This window comes from Sus scrofa, chromosome 3, assembly GCF_054392235.1.
Source record: "Sus scrofa isolate SSC_HxYL_T2T_F1_AM1 chromosome 3, Sscrofa_HxYL_maternal_Yorkshire_Landrace_v2.0, whole genome shotgun sequence".
Lineage (NCBI taxonomy): Eukaryota > Metazoa > Chordata > Mammalia > Artiodactyla > Suidae > Sus > Sus scrofa.
In genome coordinates, this window is record NC_139385.1 from 68,510,133 (window position 1) to 68,531,219 (window position 21,087).

At 49.5% G+C, this 21,087-nt stretch overlaps 1 protein-coding gene across 4 annotated transcripts; it reads left to right on the top strand.

Moving 5' to 3' along the window:
* Window positions 1-8,568: 8,568 nt before the first annotated feature.
* Window positions 8,569-18,293, top strand: ACTR1B (actin related protein 1B). 4 transcript variants are annotated; one of them, XM_085018717.1, is made up of 11 exons: window positions 8,569-8,989; window positions 10,867-10,931; window positions 12,093-12,168; window positions 13,626-13,751; window positions 14,110-14,234; window positions 14,468-14,684; window positions 14,801-14,893; window positions 14,984-15,158; window positions 16,655-16,716; window positions 16,966-17,006; window positions 17,201-18,293. In XM_085018717.1, exons 1-11 carry the CDS (start codon window positions 8,774-8,776, stop codon window positions 17,301-17,303), a joined length of 1,299 nt encoding a protein of 432 aa, XP_084874843.1. In that variant the 5' UTR covers window positions 8,569-8,773; the 3' UTR covers window positions 17,304-18,293. The 4 variants fall into 4 exon arrangements, 2 of the variants coding, with proteins under 2 accessions (XP_084874843.1, XP_020942919.2); XM_021087260.2 differs by having other exon boundaries at window positions 8,569-8,723; XR_014841490.1 differs by lacking the exon at window positions 14,984-15,158.
* Window positions 18,294-21,087: the final 2,794 nt, after the last annotated feature.

Sequence of the window (21,087 nt, forward strand, 5' to 3'; positions counted from 1 at the left end):
CAGATTTGTTGAGTATCAAGGTATGACAGAAAAAAATTGTAAAAAATTAATGAACAGAACCTCAGTTAAATAGAGTTGAGGGACCAGAAGGGGGAGCTCTAACTCCCAGAGGTCAATAGGAAAAACAAAGACTCCTCCTCATTCTCTGCCAATGAAAAACCATGGATTCTTTAGCATGTCGGCCCCGCCTCCACTCACCCCCCACCCCACCCCCACCCAGGCCAACATCCTTTTCCTGTCTATAAAAGAGCCCTCCCTGGTGCCATGCAGGGACTTACATGTAGCACACCATGGTTGCAGACCCCAAATTTTCTGCTGATCCCAAATAAACCCTTTTTCTTTTTTTTTTTTGCTTTTTTCCGGGCCACCCCCAAGGCCTATGGAGGTTCCCAGGCTAGGGGTTGAATCTGAGCTGTAGCCACTGGCCTACACCATAGCCACAGCAACGTCAGATCTGAGCTATATCTGCAACCTACAGCACAACTCACAGCAACACCAGATCCTTAACCCACTGAGAGAGACCAGAAATTGAACCCGTGTCCTCATGGACACTAGTCAGGTAAGTAACCTGCTGAGCCACAATGGGAACTCCTCCTTGTTGTTGTTTTTAAAACCTTTTTAAAATGAAAAAAAAAAAAAAATCAGTGAAACCAAAAGCTAGTTCTTTGAGAAAATCAATAAAATATATAAACCTCTAGCTAGGCTGATCGGGGATAAAGACAGAAGACACATAGCAATATCAAGAATGAGAAAGTAGGCATTGCTAAAGATACTTAAGATCAAAAGGAAAATGGGTATATAACAATTATTTGTTACAAAAGTTAATAAGAATTTTTTTTTTTTGCCAATAGATTGAACAGACTGGATAAAATGGACAAATTCCTTCACACAAACTGACAGAGTTCACTCAAGAAGAAATAAATAACCCAAATATTTATATAAAAAAAAACTTTTTCTTTTTAAAAAGTGAAAAAGCTCTGTATTAAAGAAACTGGATTTTTGGATAAAAAACTTCCCACAAAGAAAACTCAAAGTCTATATGGCTTCACTTGTTAACTCTATGTTTAAGGAAGAAACATCACCAATTCTACACAATCTCTTCCAAAAAATTGAATTGAAAGAGTACTTCCCAACTCAACTTATGAGACAAGCATTGTCCTGATAATAAGCCATTGATATTACAGGAATAGAAAATTATAGGCCAGTATCTTTCATAAATATAGATGTAAGAATTCTTAAAATTTTAGCAAATTGACTCCAACTATATACATATATATTTTGGCTGCAGCATGCAGCAGCTTGAAGTGAGATCTGAGTTGCCAGACCAGGGATGAAGCCAGGCTACCGTGGTAAAAGTACTAACCAAATCCTAACCACTAGATCACCAGGAACTCCTCAACAATATTTTTAAAGGATAATATAGCATAACTAAACAATGTTTATTCCAGGAATGCAAGGCTGACTGAATATTCAAAAATAAATAAGTGTAGGAGTTACCATTGTGGCTCAGTGAGTTAAGGACCCAACATTGTCTCTGTGAGGATGGGCTCGCTCAGTGGGTTAAGGATCCAAGCTGCAGTGTAGCTTGCAGAGGGAGCTCCAATTCAACCCCAGGCCTGAGAACTTCTATATGCTGCAGGTGCAACCCTAGAAAGAAAAACAATCAGTGTACTTTACCAAATTCATTTTTAAAATTATGTAATCATCACCCCAGATAATCAGAAAAAGCACTTGACAAAATCTAACATCCAGTCAGGATGAAACTCCCATTAACTAGAAAATAAAAGAAATCTTCTCAGAGTTCCCAAATTCGACTAGGAACCATGAAGTTGCAGGTTCGACCCCTGCCCTTGCTCAGTGGGTTAAGGATTCTGTGTTGCAGAGAGCTGTGGTGTAGGTCGAAGATGTGGCTGGGACCCCGAGTTGCTGTGGCTCTGGTGTAGGCCGGCGGCTACAGCTCCGATTAGACCCCTGGCCTGGGAACCTCCATATGCCACAGGAGCAGCCCTAGAAAAGGCAAAAAGACAAAAAAAGAAAGAAAGAAAGAAAGAAAGAAAGAAAGAAAGAAAGAAAGAAAGAAAGAAAGAAAGAAAGAAAGAAAGAAAGAAATCTTCTCAATTTGATAAATATTATCTATAAAAAACCTAAAGTAACATCATAAAAATGGTAAAAGATTGAATGCTTTCTTCCTTATCTCAGGATCAAAGCAAGAATATCCACTCTCAGGAGTTCCCTGATGGCTCAGTGGGTTAAGAATCCTGTGTTGTCCCTGCTATGGCTCCAGTTTCTGGGGTAACATGGGTTCTTTATGAATTGAGAAGGCTTCAAGATACAAGGTCAATATTTTAAAAATCAATGGTAAAAGAATGCTCAACATTACTGATTATTAGAGAAATGCAAATCAAAAATTCTATGAGCAGAGTTCCCATCGTGGTGCAGCGGAAACAAATCCAACTAGGAACCATGAGGTCACGGGTTCAATCCCTGGCCTAGCTCCATGGGTTAAGGATCCAGCGTTGCAGTGAGCTGTGGCGTAGGTCGCAGACACGGCTCAGATCTGGCATTGCTGTGCCTGTGGTGTAGGCCAGCAGCTGTAGTTCCAATTCGACCCCTAGTATGGGAACCTCCATATGCCGCTAGTGTGGCACACACAAAAAAGCAAAACTACTATGAGGTTGGTACCACCTCATACCAGTCAGAATGGCTGTCATTAATAAGTCCACAAGTAACAAATGCTAGAGAGGGTGTGGAGAAAAGGGAACCCTCCTACACTGTTGGTGAGAATGTAAATTTGTACAACCACCATAGAAAACAGTATGGAGGGACCTCAGAAAACTAAATATAGAATTACCATATGACCCAGCAATCCCACTCTTGGGCATATATCCAGACAAATCTTTCCTTGAAAAAGACACATACACCCGTATGTTCATTGCAGCCCTATTCACAATAGCCAAGACATGGAAACAACCTAAATGTCCATTGACAGATGAATGGATTAAGATGTGCTATACATATATATACAATGGAATTCTATTCAGCCATTAAAAATAAAATAAAATAATGCCATTTGCAGCAACATGGATGGAATATACTAAGTGAAATAAGTCAGAAAGAGAAAGACAAATACTGTACGCATAATACCACTTATATGTAGAATCTAAAATATAGCACATGGGGAGTTCCCGTCATGGGACAGTGGAAACGAATCCAACTAGGAACCATGAGGTGGCGGGTTTGATCCCTGGCCTTGCTCAGTGGGTTAAGGACCCAGCGTTGCCGTGAGCTGTGGTGTAGGTCTCAGGTGTGGCTTGGATCTGGCATTTCCGTGGCTGTGGCGTAGGCCAGGAGCTACAGCTCTGATTAGACGCCTAGCCTGGGAACCTCCATGTGCCATGGGTGCAGCCCTAAAAAGACAAAAGACAAAAAAAATAATTAATTAATTAATTTAATTAAATATAGCACAGATGAACTTATCTACAAAACAGAAACAGACTCACAAACATGGAGATCAGACCTGTGGTTGTTGGGGGGAGGGGGAGGAAGTGGAATGGACTGGGAGTTTGGGGTTAGTAGATGCAAACTATTACCTTTAGAACGGGTGGGAGTTCCCATTGTGGCTCAGCAGAAAGGAATCTGACTAGGATCCATGAGGATGCAGGTTCAATCCCTGGTCTCCCTCAGTGGATTAAGGATCCAGTGTTTCCTTGAGCTGTGGTGTAGTTCGCAGACATGGCTGTGTTGCTGTGACTGTGGCACAGGCTGGCAGCTACAGCTCTGATTTGAGCCCTAGCCTGGGAACCTCCATATCCTGCGGGTACAGCCCTAAAAAGACAAAAACAAAAAAAAAATAGAATGGGTAAGCAATTGGGTCCTGCTATAGAGCACAGGGAACTATATCCAATCACGTGATGAAAGATAATATAAGAAAAAGAATGTATATTTGTATGCAGAAATTGACAAAACATTGTAAATCAACTAAAATTAAAAATTTTTAGGAGTTCCCATTGTGGCGCAGTGGTTAACGAATCCGACTAGGAACCATGAGGTTGCGGGTTCAATCCCTGGCCTTGCTCAGTGGGTTAAGGATCCGGCGTTGCCATGAGCTGTGGTGTAGGTTGCAGACACAGCTGGGATCCCGCGTTGCTGTGGCTCTGGCATAGGCCGGTGGCTATGGCTCCGATTTGACCCCTAGCCTGGGAATCTCCATATGCTGCAGGTGCAGCCCTAGAAAAGGCAAAAAGACAAAAAAAAAATTTTTTTTTAAAGATACAGATATCTAGATATATTCTTTTTCAGATTCTTTTCTATTATGTTTTCTTAACAGTTTATATATATATATATATATATATATATATATATATATATATATAACTGAATCACTTTCTATACCTCAGAAACCAACACAGCATTGTAAATCAACTATACTTCAATAAAATAATAATAATAATAATAAAATTTAAAAGATCTAACACAAGAAGAGACCTGTTCATGGATAAGAAGACATTGTATTGTTAAGACGTTAACTCTCCTCAAATCCACCCATCAATTCAACGTAAAACCAATCAAATTCCCAGAAGGCTTCCTTGTAAGAGCAAAGGCACTTATCCCAAAACTGTATGAAAGTCAAAGAACCCAGACAGTCTGGGTTGAAAAAGAAGGCCAAAAGAGGACTTAACACTATCTGATTTCAAGACATGTAAAACTACAGCAAACAAGACTATGTGGTATTGGCATATAGATTGATGGAACAAAATATGGGGTCCAGAAATAAATTCACACTCATGAGGTCAATTGATAACTAATGAAGGCATCAAATGGATCTTTCTCAGTCTCTCCCTCCCATGGCACTGCTGCCCTGCCACCCAGTGTTCACAGAGTTTCTTCACAAGCAGGATCTTGGCACTTCTTTTGTAAATGCTCAAATGTTTGTTATGCAGACACCTTTTCATTCCAGTTTTATATTACATTTAAAAAGTAATATATCATAAAGACAGACATAGAGAATAGAATGGAAAAGAATAGCAAGCCCAGGAGTTCCCATAGTGGCTCAGCGGTTAACGAATCTGACTAGGAACCATGAGTTTGCTGGTTCGATCCCTGCCCTTGCTCAGTGAGTTAAGGATCCAGCGTTGCTGTGGCTCTGGCGTAGGCTGTTGGCTACAGCTCCAATTGAACCCCTAGCCTCCATATGCCAGGGAGCGGCCCAAGATAGCAAAAAGACCAAAAAAAAAAAAAAAATAGCGAGCCCAGAAATAAGCCCTCACATATATGGTCAAATAATTTTTGACCATGGTGACAAAACTATTCAGTGGGGAAAGTCAGTCTTTTCAACAAATGGTGCTGGGAAAGCTGGATATTCGCATGCAAAAAAATGAAATTGGACTCTTACCTAACAGTACATACAAAAATCAACTCAAAATGGGTCAAAGGCCTAAATATAAGAGCTAAAACTACAAAACTCTTAGAATAAAACATAGGGCAAAGCATCAGGGCATTAAACGTAGCGATGATATCTCAGAAATGACACCAAAGGCACAGGCAACAGAAGAAAAAACAGGTAAATTAGAATTCATGGCAATTTTTAAATTTTGTGCATCAAAAAACACTACTGGGAGTTTCCATTGTGGCCCAGCAGTAACAAACCCAACTAGAATCCATGAGAATTCGGATTCAATCTCTCGCCTTGCTCAGCTGGTGTTGCTGTGAGCTGTGTTGTAGGTTGTAGAGGTGGTTTGTATCTTGCATTGCTGTGGCTGTGGTATAGGCTGGCAGCTGCAGCTCCAATTCAACCCCTAGCTGGAAGCTCCTATATGCCACAAGTGCAGCCCTTAAGGGGGGGAGGGGGGCGGGGGGCAAAAAAAAAGATACACGTATGGCCATATAAGCAAATGACGAGATACTCAACATCACGAATCACCAAAAAGATGTAAATCAAAACTATGACGAGATATTACCTGATAACCATTAGAATGGCTACAAGCCAAACAAAAACAAAAAACAGAAATGTGAAATAACCAATGTGGTAAGGTTTTGGAGAAACCAGAACCCTTGTGCATTGTTGTCAGGAATGAAAAATGATGCATCTGCTAGGGAAAAGAGTATGGCTGTTCTTCAAATAATTGAAAATAGAATTATAATATGATCCAGCAATTGCATATCTGGTTATATATCCCAGAGAACTGAAGGCAGAGTCTCAAAGTGGTATTTATACATCATTATTTTGTTGTTGTTGTCTTTTTTGCTATTTCTTGGGCCGCTCCTGCGGCATATGGAGGTTCCCCGGCTAGGGGTAGAATTGGAGCTGTAGCCACCAGCCTACGCCACAGCCACATCAACGCAGGATCCGAGCCCTGTCTGCAACCTACACCACAGCTCACAGCAGTGCCAGATCCTTAACCCACTGAGCGAGGCTAGGGATCAAACCAGCAACCTCATGGTTCCTAGTTGGATCTGTTAACCACTGAGCCATGACGGGAACTCCCTGTACATCATTGTTCATAGCAGTTTTACTCACAATAGCTAAAATGTGGAAGTAATCCAAGAATCCAACAGATGAATGGATAAGCAAAATGTACTATATACATACAATTGGATATAATGCAGCCTTAAAAATAAACGAAATTGTTATGTGGAGGATGGAGAGTTAGAGTTCTGGTCTCATAAGTTCCCTTTCCCATATTAAAGAATCTTGAGGAGTTCCCGTCGTGGCTCAGCAGTTATGAACCAACTAGCATCCATGAGGATGAAGTTTAGATCCCTGGCCTTGCTCAGCGGACTAAGGATCCGGCGTTGCCGTGACCTGTGGTGTAGGTCCCAGACGTAGTATTGCTATGCTTCTGGTGTAGGCAGGTGGCTTCAGCTCTGATTGGACTCCTAGCCTGGGAAACTCCATATGCTGCAGGTGTGGCCCTAAAAAGACAAAAAGACAAATAAATAAACAAATGAAGAGTCTTGAATGTGGCTTATACAATCATTGGAGACATTTACACATAGAACATTCTGGACTCTGGCTTTCTTTGCTTTGACTTAGCCGTACATCCCGACTTATTTCTCATCAGATTATACAGAAATCCCTCATTATTTTAAATAGTTGCACAATGACCCATTTTATGAATGGATAGACACCAGATACAAACAAACATATCTATGACCTCATTTGCGTGAAATTCCACAATAGGCCAAAACTAACCTGTGTCATTAGAATGCAGGACAGTGGTCTCCGAGGAGGAGGAAAAAGCAGTGAGCAAAAGGGGTGAGAGGTTTCTGGGTCATGCTTTGCTTTTTTTTTTTTTTTGTCTTTTCTAGGGCCGCTCCCGTAGCATATGGAGGTTCACAGGCTAGGGGTCAAATCGGAGCTGTGGCTGCCGGCCTACGCCAGAGCCACAGCAACTCAGGATCTGAGCTGCGTCTGCAACCTACACCACAGCTCATGGCAACGCCGGATCCTTAACCCACTGAGCAAGGCTGGGGATCGAACCCGCAACCTCATGGTTCCTAGTCAGATTCGTTAAGCACTGAGCCACGACGGGAACTCCCATGCTTTGTTTCTTAAATTCAGTGATGGTTATGATCTCGAATAGACAGCAGTGAGTAATGACTTGGAGTGAGACCTTAATTTCCTGCTCCAGAATTGAACCTGGGCAGCCTAGATGAAAACCAGGTAACCTAGCCACTAGACTAACTACAGGCTAGAAGCAGAAGTGCCCTGATTCTTGCGCCCTGTTGAAAACTGAATGTTTCAAGGAGGCAAAGACTGTGAAAATAGGTATAAAGTTTGGAGTATAGGTATAATTCATTAAAATGTATACTTATGATTTCTGCACTTTTCTGCATGACGGTTGTGCTTCAATTTTACCAAATTTAATCTCACAGTCTAGTGGGAAAGTTATATAGAGATGCAAATAACCATGGCTCAGTTCGGTAGTGAATTCAGGACTCTCATCTAGCACTTATGTAGCAGTTGACTCCGGCACAATTGTAGGCTGCCTGCAGGCTAATCCCAGTTGCTGCTCCTTGATTCCCATATCTGTAAAATGGGGATAATAATAAAACTACCTGATACAGTTACTGCAAGGGTGTAATATAGTAATCTATAGAAAGTGGGTTAGAAGTCCTCCGCAAGCACGTGGCAGGTGCTCCATTAACTCAGCTACCGTTAGCACGAAACTGTAATTTTTACTAGGAAAAGGATCCTCCTCAATGCTGTATAAAGAAATGCTTTGGGTGAAATATCCAGCGCCAGCCTCCTCGGGTGCAGCGAGCTTAGGAGGAACGGAGTCTTCCTGGACAGGTGAACTCCCAACCCGCCTGACTCCGAACACGTCCTCTTTAAGAGTGGAGCCACGACGTCAACCCCACGCGGCGCAGCCTACCTTGGAAGCGCCCCTGCGGTTCTTCCGAGCGGCCTCCATTGGCTGGCCAGCACCCGGCGGCCCCGCCCCTTCGCCGGCCTCCGGCCCCAGGCGACCTGCGTCAATCCGCCCAGCTTGGAGCTATGATTGGCCGTGGGGCCGGCCCTCCAGAAAGCCCCGCGGGGCTTGCTTAAGCTGCGCGCTCTGGATGGGAGGGGCGCGGCGCAGCGTCTGTAGCCGCCTCCGTCCCCCTCCGTCTGCCCGCCCGCCGTTGGTCCCTCCAGCAGCCCGCCTGCTGGGCAGGGCCGGCCCGGCCCGGCCATGGAGTCCTACGACATCATCGCTAACCAGCCTGTGGTCATCGACAACGTGAGGCTCGGCGGCCGGGGGGAGGGCGGGCGCTCCGCCCTCAGGGACTCATGCGGCGGCACCTGCAGGGACCCCGGCCCGTCTCTGCCGCTCCTCTGCTCACTGCCCGCCCGCCACCCGCGCTGGCCGCCCGCGCCCCCACCTGGCCCTTAACCCGGGCCACGGGGCCAGACCCTCGCCAGCGTGGCAGAGCCCCAGCCAGAGCACTCCTGAGCCCGGCGGGGAGGTCAGGAGAGGCAGGAGTCCCATCCGTCTGGCGGCCCTTGGTCAGCATCTGGAGGGCTGGAGTGACAGCCGGGCAACCCGGCAGATGTGTGTCAGGCTCGGGAGCGCACCCCGGACCCTTCTCAATTGACAGTGAGGTCACAGGGCAGGTCTCGACCCAGCCCCTTTACTACTCCTCAGGCTCTGACTCTGGCTGCCCCTCCTAGTGGAGGAGGAATGGCATTTGCCTTCTTGCACACCACTGGCCCCATGTTTCGGAGAGGGTTGGCCTGGTGACCTCTACAACAGCTCTTCCCAAGGGGCTGCACCCCCAGGCAGCACCTCCAGAGTGGGCAGGCCTTGCTGCACCCTTTTCCTGGGACAGGGGAAAATGTAAGCTAAGCTCTGCCGGCCACATAGCCACGGCCACCTGCCTGGCCACTTGGCTGTTTTGACCCTCTCCTTAAGTGCTCCAGGAGCCAAACAGAAGTTCCACAGTTGGCAGGGCAATGGAAAGAATTCAGGACTACTTTTCCCAGAACCCATGAGCACTTTGCAATAATTGTTTGACAACCTCAGTTGCTTGGCTCCATTGTGGTCCTTCAACACTGGGGCTAAGCATGCTTCCTGGTCCACAGGAAGAAAATAAAGGACAGGGAGGGATCTGTGGCTCTGCTCCTAGCTGGGTATCTGCCCCTGGAGCCCTGGAGTTTTTGTTAATGACTCACTTTTCTTTCTTGGATCTGTCTCCCTGCCATTTGACTCCCATGTAATCCCTGAATGGCTGTCTTTTTTGGAGTACCCATGTGAGCACCCTGAGTCACTGCAGGGGATGCTTAATAAGAAAGCTGGAACTGGGCTTGGGGGATACTCTCCTTCAGCCCATGGGAAGGACAGGGCCACTTCCTTTCTTGGAGGGCAAATAATCCACTTAGGCTAATCAAAAAGTTTAAGAGGGAAACTGGTTTGCTCCCTCTGGGCTTCCAACCCCTCCTCTGTAACTTAGGGTTGTATATGTCTGCTCTACAGACCCCAAGGCTGGTGGTGGAGATCTCTGGGAACATGGGTTGAGATTCTGGTTCCTGCAGTGGATGGGGAGTTTCTAGATGCCAAGTTCCCTTCAAGATTCTAAGTTCCTTGGTGGTCTAGTGATTAGGATTCAGTGCTTTCAGCACTTTGGCCCAAGTTCAATCCCGAGTCTGGGAGTTGAGATCCCATGTCAAGCTACTGTACACTCTGGCCAAAAAAAAGGGGGGGGGATTCTAAATCCAGCTTCCATGCTGAAGCAGTGCAGAACCAAGTTCTCCTCTTGTAGGCTCTGGGGAAACCACTTGAGAAGTGCCAGCTGTCCCCAAGCATCCAATGATCTTCCCTGGGCCATCCTGTATGTGGTCCATGGCTGCTGACAGGAGGGGGCTGGGGACTGTTGGAGGGGAAAAAAAAAAAAAAAAAAAACATGCTTAGGGGTTGCTTCTAGCTGGGTTTGGGGAGTAGCATGTGCTGCTGTGGATTCCTCCTGCCTGGAGTGACCATGGAGCATGCAGAGGAGGGTTTGCTTCGTGGTTCCTCCATCTCCACACTAATGACATTCTGGTCTGGATCACTCTTGGTTTTGAGGGGCTGTCCTTTGCATTGTAGGATGTTTAGCAGCATCCGTGGCCTCTACCCACAAGATACCAGTAGTAGTTCCTGCTCCCCAGTCTCCAAATATGGTCAGATTTGGAGGAGGGGATGCAAAATCGCCCCCAGTTTTGAACCACTGGTGTACTTGTAAATGGCCTTGCTCTCTTGTTTTTTGGTGTTTTTTTGGCTTTGCTCTCTTGGCAGGTCCTCAGCTTCCTGCCCGGGCTGCCCTGGTAGGGCAGCAACCTTCTGCACAATGGGGCACTGCCTTCATCTGGAGGTGAATGTTGGAAGCTAAACATTATTTCTCTTTCAGGGTTCGGGGGTGATCAAGGCTGGCTTTGCCGGAGACCAGATTCCCAAATACTGTTTCCCAAACTAGTAAGTGTTGCTCAGGCAGCATCCTTAACCCTTTGGTTTGCTTCAGGGGAGAACACTGGTCACGTGTCACAGCTCTCTTGCCCCCACCTGTATGTAGGTGAAAACACTAGACTTGTGAAGCACTAGATTTGAGTTCTGGAAAGAGAAGACAGGTGCTCTGGGCTCCCCCCTCCTCTTTGGACTCTGATTTTGGTCCCTCCTGGAGCCAGGAAGGAGGAGAAACCACCAGCTTTCCCTTGGGGACAGGGCGTGGTAGCAGCAGCAAGAATAAAACAATCTCCAGGAAAGAGACCTAGCCTCTGGGGAGAAAGTGCGGAGTTAATGCACAGCCACCCATTCCTCCCCAGAAATGATTTCTGATTTCTTCGGGTCTTACATGGTTTCAGACTCTAGAAAATATTGTGTTCAGACAGAGGGAGTCTTTGCCAGAATGGCACCGTGGTAGCAGAGGTAGGAGGGGGTGAAAGCCTGGCACGCTGCCCTGGCCGCTCCAGCCCATCAGGGAGCCCTCCCTCACCTGTGTCTCTTCTCAAGTCCTAGAGGCTTTTGAGTTTCCTGGCCTAAGGCCCTCAAAATAACTGGCTATAGCAAGACACAGCCAGCATGGAGCACCCAGGAGAGCTTCAGCGTTCCTTCCAGAACTCATATTGAGTGTACTTAAAGATTCCTCTTAGTGTGCAGGGAACTCAGGTCAGATGTTGAAATGAATGGTAGTTCATCCAGTCTGCTGAGAACTGCGTCTCTGTCCCGGAAGCCCTGGCAGTGGGAATGGGCAGGATTGACTGAGTGAGAAGGGCAGATGGACGAGGGAGCCACGACTCAGCTTCCTGGAGCCATCCCGCCTCAGGCTGTGGAAATCAAGAGTGCAGGCTGAGTCGTGGCTGCCAAGGCTGCCCCTCTGCCAGGGCTGGGCCAGGAAGGGCTGATGTTCCAGTGCTCTCAGCTCTCTGGGTGGTCCGGTGGGAGATGGAGGGGATGCCTTTGCTTCTGACTATGACTTCGGTCCTGCCAAGGCCTGCTGTGAAGCAGGCCTAGGTTCTGACCTTTGCCCTGGAGCTTTGGAATACACTTCCCTCTCAACCATTGGCGTTGCACTGTTTTTCCTGGACTGGGTTCAGCTATGCCCCCTGCTCTTCTCCCCGAATTTTCCTGTCTTTACAGTGTTGGGCGCCCCAAGCACATGCGGGTGATGGCTGGAGCCCTGGAAGGGGACCTCTTCATCGGACCAAAAGCAGAGGTAATACCTGTGGAGACTGCCATTGCCTGGCTTTGGGGTCCTCATTGTCCCAGGAGCTGTGCCTTGGCCCATGCAGTCAAAGCTGTACCTGCAGAGAGGGCCTGGGAAACTGTTCTCTGGGGCCACCTGCTGAGCCCCCTCCAGGCTCCAGGCTCCAGCTCTGAAATACTGCACCCTGGTCCCTTTGCTCTATGACATGGGCTGTGTTCCTGTGTAGGGCAACTTAGTTAGACCACTTCACGCTCCAGAAGCTGGAAGCTACAGAGCAAAGAACTGACTAAAAAGTGACTTAAGGAATTCCCGTTGTGGCTCAGCAGATTAAGAACCTGACATAGTGGAGTTCCCTTTGTGGCTTAGCAGTCAACGAGCCTGACCAGGAATCATGAAGATGTGGGTTCGATCCCTGGCCTTGCTCAGTGGGTTAGGGATCTGGCGTTGCTGTGGTTGTGGTGGAGGCTAGCAGCTGTAGCTCTGATTTGACCCCTAGCTAGCCTGGGAACTTCCATGTGCTGCAAGGGTGGCCCTAAAAAGCTAAAACAAAACCAAAAAAAAACCTGACATAGTGTCTATGAGGATGTGGGTTCAATCTCTGGCCTTGCTCAGTGGGTTAAGAATCCAGTGTTGCCACAAGCTGCAGCAAAGATCACAAATGCATCTTGGATCCTGCATTGCTGCGGCTGTGGCATAGGCCACCAGCTGTAGCTCCAGTTCAATCCCTAGCCTGGGAGCGTCCATATCCCACAGGAGCAGCTGTAAAAAGAAAAAAAAAAAAAAAGTGACTTAAAAGTCTGAATCACTTGAACTTGATGACTGATCTGAATGAGAGGGCCACCTCTTGTGCTCCAGCCAGGTTGATGCCCAGGGGCTGCAGGGCCCCATGAAGCCCTTGGGAAGAGGGTGAATGGGGGCAGGGGAATGGCAGAGGATAACAAGCAGGGGCAGTTTAGGCACCTGAGGGCTACAGCATGGGTGCTGAGGACTTGGGGTGCAGCTCCCAGAGCTCTCAGGAAATGGGGTCAAAGGAGCCAGGGACGCGGGTGAGCAAGGCTGAGTGGTGCTGGGCAGGATGGGGCTCACTGTTAGGGGAAATTGAAGGGCAGGTCTGTGCAGGAGACACAAGCACTGGGGGAAGAACTGGGAGGAGAGGTGGCAGCAGGTGACCTCAGGAGGGGACCACATAGGATCGGCCTGCAGGGAGGTTCCTGGCACTGACAGGCGTGGTAAGTGAAGCAGTGGAGCGTGATTTTGGAGGGCAGGAGAGGGTGTGCACTGAGCGTAGAGGAGCCGGACCCCCCTCTGCGAGCCTGAGAAGCTGCTGGGCAGATGACCCTGTGCTGGGTTCTGAGCCTGCCCCAGGCACAGGGACCCCCAGGAAGCAGATACAGGCAGCTCCCAGAGGGCTGGGAGCAGTTGCCGGATGTGTGTCTGATGCCACAGCCAGCCTCCCGCCCCCACAGGAGCACCGGGGGCTGCTGGCCATCCGCTACCCCATGGAGCACGGAGTGGTGCGGGACTGGAATGACATGGAGCGCATCTGGCAGTACGTCTACTCCAAGGACCAGCTGCAGACCTTCTCCGAGGAGGTGTGGCAGCCAGGCCCCGTTCGGGTGGTGCCTTCCCCATGCCCTGCAGTGTCTCTCTCAGGCTTCCATGTTCCCTCTGGCTTCTGTCAGGGCCCGCTGCCTCTCAGGGCCCTCTCCCTCTTTGTTGTGTGGATGTGGGTCCACATGGTCAGTGGCTGCCAAGCAGAGTGTTCCAGGGAGACCTGGATCTTTAGGAGAGTAACTGCTGGCCGATGACAGGCTGGTGCCCTCAAGAGGGATGGCAGGCCGCAACTTCCTGTGCTCATGGACCGGGGGTGGGTGGGGGAGTCCTGGAAAGATCCTTTCAGGGCGAGCACATGGTCTCTGCGCCTGTGCACAACGCTGCTGTCTCTCACAGCATCCTGTTCTTCTAACGGAGGCCCCACTCAACCCGAGTAAGAACCGGGAGAAGGCGGCAGAGGTGTTCTTTGAGACCTTCAACGTGCCAGCCCTGTTCATCTCCATGCAGGCTGTGCTCAGCCTGTGAGTGCTCCCCGAGCCCTGTGTCCCCTGCGTCACTCTCGCCATCCTCCTGCTTGGGCTGACCAGGCATCTGACTGCCCTGTAGAAACAGCCCCCTGCTGACTGTCCCTTTAGGGAGTCCCTCGGGTCCCTTGGTCAGACTATATGATGCACATGTCCCGGGGTCCCTTCCAGGGGTGAGGAGGTCCCTGTGCCTTAGTGGCTGAGGTGAAAGGGTGACGACCTGGTGACAGGTATGCAACAGGACGCACAACGGGAGTGGTTTTAGACTCCGGGGACGGGGTCACCCACGCTGTCCCCATCTACGAGGGCTTTGCCATGCCACACTCCATCATGCGGGTAGACATTGCCGGCCGTGACGTCTCCCGCTACCTCCGGCTGCTGCTGCGCAAGGAAGGGGTCGACTTTCACACCTCGGCCGAGTTTGAGGTTGTCCGGACCATCAAAGAGGTGACAAGGAGCAGGAGGTGGGGAGCCGAGGGTGGTCAGGCCAGGCATAAGGTTGAGCCCTGGGTGTGGTTGTCCTGGCCACAGCTTTCTGAGGGCCATGTCCCTGCCCACTGCAGCGGGCCTGCTACCTGTCCATCAACCCGCAGAAGGATGAGGCTCTGGAGACAGAGAAGGTGCAGTACCTCTTGCCGGATGGCAGCACGCTTGATGTAAGTTGCCAGGCCAGCCCCAGGTGGCCGAGGTAATGCTGGGATGTGGAGGGGAAAGAGGCCTGTCTGCCTCCATCTTATGTTCCAAAGGTGGGGCCAGCGCGATTCCGGGCCCCTGAGCTGCTGTTCCAGCCAGACCTGATAGGGGATGAGAGCGAGGGGCTCCACGAGGTGCTGGCCTTCGCCATCCACAAGTCCGACATGGACCTGCGCCGGACACTGTTTTCCAACATCGTCCTTTCAGGTGGCTCCACGCTGTTCAAAGGTACCCTAGTTGGGAGGCAGTGCTGAGACTTGGAGGCCAAGGGCAGCCACCCACAACTCCCTAGAGCCTGGGACATGGTCCATCTTCTGTTGTTTTTTTTAGGTGCTCAGAGAGCTTTTTTTTTTAAAGAGAAAGATTTAAAATTAAATTTTGGAGTTCCCGTCGTGGTGCAGTGGTTAACGAATCCGACTAGGAATGATGAGGTTGCGGATTCGATCCCTGCCCTTGCTCAGTGGGTTAACAATCCTGCATCGCCGTAAGTTGTGGTGTAGATCGCAGATGCGGCTTGGATCCCTCGTTGCTGTGTCTCTGGTGTAGGCTGGCGGCTACAGCTCCAATTCGACCCCTAGCCTGGGAACCTCCATATGCCGCGGGAGCGGCCCAAGAAATGGCAAAAAAAAAAAAAAAAAGTAAAATTAAATTTTATTGGAGTTCCCGTTGTGGCTCAATGGAAACAAATCTGACTGGTATCCGGGAGGACGCCTGTTCGATCCCTGGCCCTGCTCAGTGGGTCAGGGATCTGGCGTTGCTGTGAACTGTGGTGTAGGTCACAGATGAGGCTCAGATCCCACATTGCTGTGGCTGTGGCATAGGCTGGCAGCTGTAGCTCCCATTTGACTCCTAGGCTAGAAACTTCTATATACTTTGTAACTAGGCAATAAGTTTAATGAGGTCTCAAAGGTATTAGATGAAGTCTGCCTTCTCCCATGTCCTGGACACCCGGTGCCCTTCCCACAGGAGTTGTTATTTTCCCAAGTAACACCTGTGCATCATTAAGCATTCCCTTTTTACACAAATCATAGCAAACACTCAGGCTCCACTCCAGGCGTTTTTGACTTTGCACTACAACCAGAAGATAGTAAGTTCTCTTAGATGGTGGTATGGGATGCATGTGCCACTTAACCGTCGTCCCTTAACTGGGGGTGCCTGCAGTTCTTTCTAATCACAAAGATGCTTCCGTGGGTGACCTCCTGCACCGTCATTTCACATGATGAGACTGTACCTAAAAGATAAATCCTAAGAGTAGACTTGCTGAGCCAGAGGGTGGGTATGTGCGTTTGTTACCTGGTAGATATCACCAGTGTCCCTCCTGAGAGGCTGTGCCACTTCCGTCCCCACCCCCACTCCCACCACTGTGTGATGTTTGCCCATGTGCTGGGTAGAAGAGACAGACATGTTCTCCTGACTTGTCGTTTGCCTTTGACTTTGCTTCTGGTGGTTTTGGCTCTGGGATGTCAGGGAAGGAAGAGCATAGGGTCAAGCAGAGCTCGGGGTCCCATGGCTTAGGGTCCCCTGTCCCTGGTCTTGCTGAGGAAGGAAGCTGGGCCCACCTGCAGGCATGGTGCTGGATCTTTTCTGCCTTTGGAGTGGCTCACCCCGGCCTTAATCCTGACAAGAATGACTAAAACAAAAGGGCGCAGCACTGACGAGCAGAGCTAGGATTTGGGGCAGCTAGTGTTGAGGCATCCGATGTGGACCCAGCCTTGTGTTCACAGGCTTCGGCGACCGGTTACTAAGTGAGGTAAAGAAGCTTGCCCCAAAGGACGTCAAAATCAAGGTGAGGTTATGGGGAGTCCCTGTAGGGCATGGGGGTGCTGGGTAGCCTTGATCTGGGGAAGAACAGCCAAGAACCACCTTCACTTCCATGTCCAGCCCAGGCCTGCCCCTCCCACTGCTCCCAGTGGATGTTCTTGCTGCCTGGCACGGGGGGGGGGGCCTCCCAGGGCAGGGAGGGTGGGGGGCATGTGCAGTAACAGGGGCCTCTGTGTGGGAACAGGGCGGTTAAATCGTTGCTTGCCCCCTCTAGATCTCGGCCCCTCAGGAACGGCTATACTCGACGTGGATCGGGTGAGGTGGGGCTCACGGGGAGGGCTCTGGGAGGAGACCATTGTGCCCTGGACATTTCTCCCCGGGTTGGCCCAGGCAAGGTGGAGGTGGGTGGATTTCCCTCCCAGGTAAGGGAAATGGAGCTCCAGACACCCTGGGAGAACGGAGGGCTCAGCCCTCAGGTCCACAGGAATGCTCTCCCTCCCCCCTCTCAGCGGCTCCATCCTAGCCTCGCTGGACACTTTCAAGAAGATGTGGGTATCCAAAAAGGAATATGAAGAGGATGGCTCCCGGGCTATTCATCGTAAAACGTTCTAGCGCCCAAAGAGGAAGGTGGAGGGAGGGGAGGATGGGAGGAGAGGAGGCCAGAGTCCTTAACCTTTTCTGGTCCAGGTTCACAACCTAGGCCTCGGGTCCCTGTGTGCCCTGCTTCCTGGGCAGGTGGTGCAGCAGTGCTTTCCTGCAGCCCATACACACACACACACACACACACAGAGGCATGCACACACAGGCACGCACACACACACACAGTAACATTTAGCTGCATGGATGGAGGCTTGAGCTGGCATAGAATGGACGAGCCCAGCTTTGGGCTGTCTGGGTGTCCACCTTGGCAAGCCAGTTAGGCCTACAGCTCCTTGCTCTGCCCCTTGGGGCTGCTTCCCCATGGCCAGACACCCAAACATCATTGATAGGATCCCTCCCAGGGCTGGAGCTCCTGGATGGCTGTGTAACTAGCCTTGGGGAGAGGGGTGGAGGAGGGGGCTACCCACTCCTGTGTCACTGCTTCTTGTGCCACCACTTCTTCCTGGCCTGACAGGGTAACCCTCAGGCCACACCTAGGCATCCCCACTGCATTCACATCCTGCCCACTCACCTTCCTGGGTGGATGCCTGGGTGCAGGCCGACTACCTGGCACTCTTCTGTCCCCAGTGAGGGGGTCTGGCCCAGGGTCCAACCCTGTGCAGCCAGGGCAAAGGACACATGGGGTTCAGGCAGCCACGGTGTGTTGCATTCTCCCTTTCAGAGCACTTCATTGACTTGCTGCTCCCCCTCTACCCCAATACCCAGGACAGGAAGGGTTAATGGTCTTCATTTGTTGAGGGGAAGCCACTTAATCAGGAATCAGACCTAGTAGGAGTTGGGGGGGGGACACATTTTCTCCTCCCACTTCTCCCACAAAAGAGGTCTTCATTCACCCTGTGGTCAGGACCCCCACCTCCCTCTCCTACACATGTACAAGAATTTAACACAGTTGCCTGGAAAAACCTCTTTTTGTAAATCATTATAGTAATAATTATGGACAAAGCCCAGTGTGTGGCTCTGTTTTCTTGTGGTTCTTTGTGCTGTTGTTTCCTCATCCATCCCTGGGGACCAAAGCAGCAGGGCACTGGCTCTAGCTTTGACGCCTGCCTGTTCAGTGGTTGGTGGGGCAACATGGCACAGGAGGCAGACTCCACCCCTGGTGGCAGAACTCCCCAGCCTCTTCACAGGCTTGCTACAGTCCACCAGGAAAAGCAGAGAACAGGCTGCCTTCATGTCCGTATTCTTGGACGGGGCCTTGTGGCAGGCAGGGCTGGGGCTTGGTGCTTCCATGCCTTTACCTGTTCTATTTGAGCACCTCTGCTGCCCGGCTCAGACATGGCCCACAGTGATTCGGTTCCCGAATTGAGTCAAGATGGGAAGGGGAGAGATGTGGAAGGCCATGTCGAGGAGCTGGGTCCTGAAGGAAAAGGCTGGGTACCAAGGAGGGCGGGGGCAGTGGAGGCAGAGGGCGCAGTGGGAAATGGGAGTTTGGAGTGTCTGCCCTCTCCTTTCTTCAAGTACTCGAACACCTGCCTACAGTATGTGCAGGAGGTACCGTGTGTTTGGTAAACAAGACATATCTTTGCTGCCCCAGACATACAGATTAGGGGAAAAAGATAAACAGGCTATTCCAGTACAGAGTTGGGGCTGACAGAAGGGGCATCTGGCCCACAGGTGGGGCACACTGACATTCACGTATCCAGGAGGGGGTGACCAGGTAAAGAGGGGGTGTTCCTGGGAGAGGTAGACGCTCAAGGAGATACCGGGGGCCAGTGGAGCCAGAGAGAAGGACATGGACTGGGACAGGGGAAGTGGTCTCCTGTCTATAATGGGAGGTAAACCAAAAAGTAGGCTGGGTCAGCATGTGGGGAACCCTGAGAGGGGTTTTTGCTGTGTCCTGGATGACGGGCAGCCAGCTGTGGGTGCATGGTTATTGTAGCTGTGTGTCAAAGACCATGGAGTTGGTGGGGTTGAGGGTGGGGTTGAGGGAGGGCCCAGACCGAATAAATCAGGCAGAAGGGGAGATCCCTGAGTCAGGCCCTTCACAGAAAATTTTTTGAGGCTTTGTGGTCAAGAGCAGTTAAGCCTGTACCTGCTTCCAAGGGGGAAGAGTTAACAGAACCCTTAGTTTGGGATTCTGTTCGTGGTACCACTTTCTCGAAACCACTCAGGAATGGAGCCTTGTCACTTTGACTCTTCCTTCTTCTTCCCTCCTCCACTTTCCATCAGTTGCCAAGTTCTGTTGGTTCTGTAGTACCTTTCTCACCTGTCACTTCTTTCCCATGGTGACCACCACTACCCAGCTCATGGCCACAGCTCCATTCTCCCCACCCAGTCCACCTGCTCTTGGATGCAAAGCCAAGATAGCCTTGGTTCTGCCACTTCCTAATTGGTTCTCTGCTGCCTGGTGAAATAAAACCGAATTGAGGTGAAGTTGCTAATAAAATCACCTTCACGAGCTCCATGTTGTTGCATTTGATCTTGGCCCTTTGGAGCCTGTTCCTTCTGTGTTAGACTTACTCATCATCAGGCCCTGCTTTGCCTACCAACCTCTACTCGTCTTCCTCTCTCTGCTGGGAGTGACTTTCCCTATGTCTGTCAAAATCCCATCCTTTAAAGCCGAGTCTGATGTGGTGCTCTCTCTACTCGCTCTCGTGGCAGAGACAGCATGGTCACAGAGCTCTGGCCCTGCTGGGTTTCTCACTGTTGGAGAAAAGCTATAGATGAGACATTGATATGCCTAGAATGAAACTTGTGGTATTGGATTGTGATCAGAGGTAGTATGCACTCTTGGTTTCCATTACACATGCAGATAGATACTGAAATAATGTATCTGTGTTCAAGTGTCAGGGTTAGAATGTATGAGTATACCTTAGTCCTATCTGCCCAGAGGGCCTAGAGGCAGTAACATCCCAGAAGCAATAAACACATATAGTGTCTGGATCTTGGCTTCTAAATACCTTTCTTCAGTGAAAGGAACCAGAGCTTCTTGAGGAAATTGCAGATCTGAGGCAGAGAAAAGATAAATGGAGCCTGGTATATCTTGTGGTCCTATCAAGGAAGTGTTCAAAAAAGAAGAGGGCTTGGCTGAGGGACTCAGGAACCAACTTGAAAGCACACCAGATGATCAAATCTGTAATGGACTATAAGCTATGGAATAAAACAGTCATGACTCTAGTCTGGTATGAATAAATAATTGAATAACTATATGCATGGGGAAGAAGGGACAGTTCTTACAGAATTCCAGTTAATAAATGTAGAAAGAATAATGGAGAAGAAAATCACCATTAGACAAACACCACAATAATCATTTGCAGGCAAAAGTGGATACAAAAATAACAAAAAAAAGGGGGGGGACATTTTCATTGTCTCAAAGTATCTCCCTATAAGGTACTTAACTAATAAAAACAGAAAAATAGTAAGCTTACAGTACAGAAACCTAGTGAATATCAATCACCTTAATCATGTGGTCAAAGTTTATATCCCCTGTGATTGATTAGTCACTATCTTTTATTGATTGATTGATTGATTGGTCTTTTTGCCTTCTCTAGGGCCACTCACGCGGCATGTGGAGGTTCCCAGGCTAGGGGTCTAATTGGAGCTGTAGCCACTGGCCTATGCCAGAGCTACAGCAATGCAGGATCCGAGCTGCATCAGCAACCTACACCACAGCTCACAGCAACGCCGGATCCTTAACCCACTGAGCAAGGGCAGGGACCGAACCCTTAACCTCACCGTTCCTAGTCAGATTCATTAACCACTGCACCACGATGGGAACTCCTAGTCACTGTCTTTA

Coding starts and splice junctions, on each gene's coding strand:
- ACTR1B (XM_085018717.1), top strand. CDS start 8,774: ATGCGGCGGCACCTGCAGGGACCCCGGCCCGTCTCTGCCGCTCCTCTG. Junction 8,990..10,866: donor CATCCGTCTGGCGGCCCTTG/GTCAGCATCTGG, acceptor TTTCTCTTTCAG/GGTTCGGGGGTGATCAAGGC. Junction 14,894..14,983: donor CGGATGGCAGCACGCTTGAT/GTAAGTTGCCAG, acceptor TATGTTCCAAAG/GTGGGGCCAGCGCGATTCCG.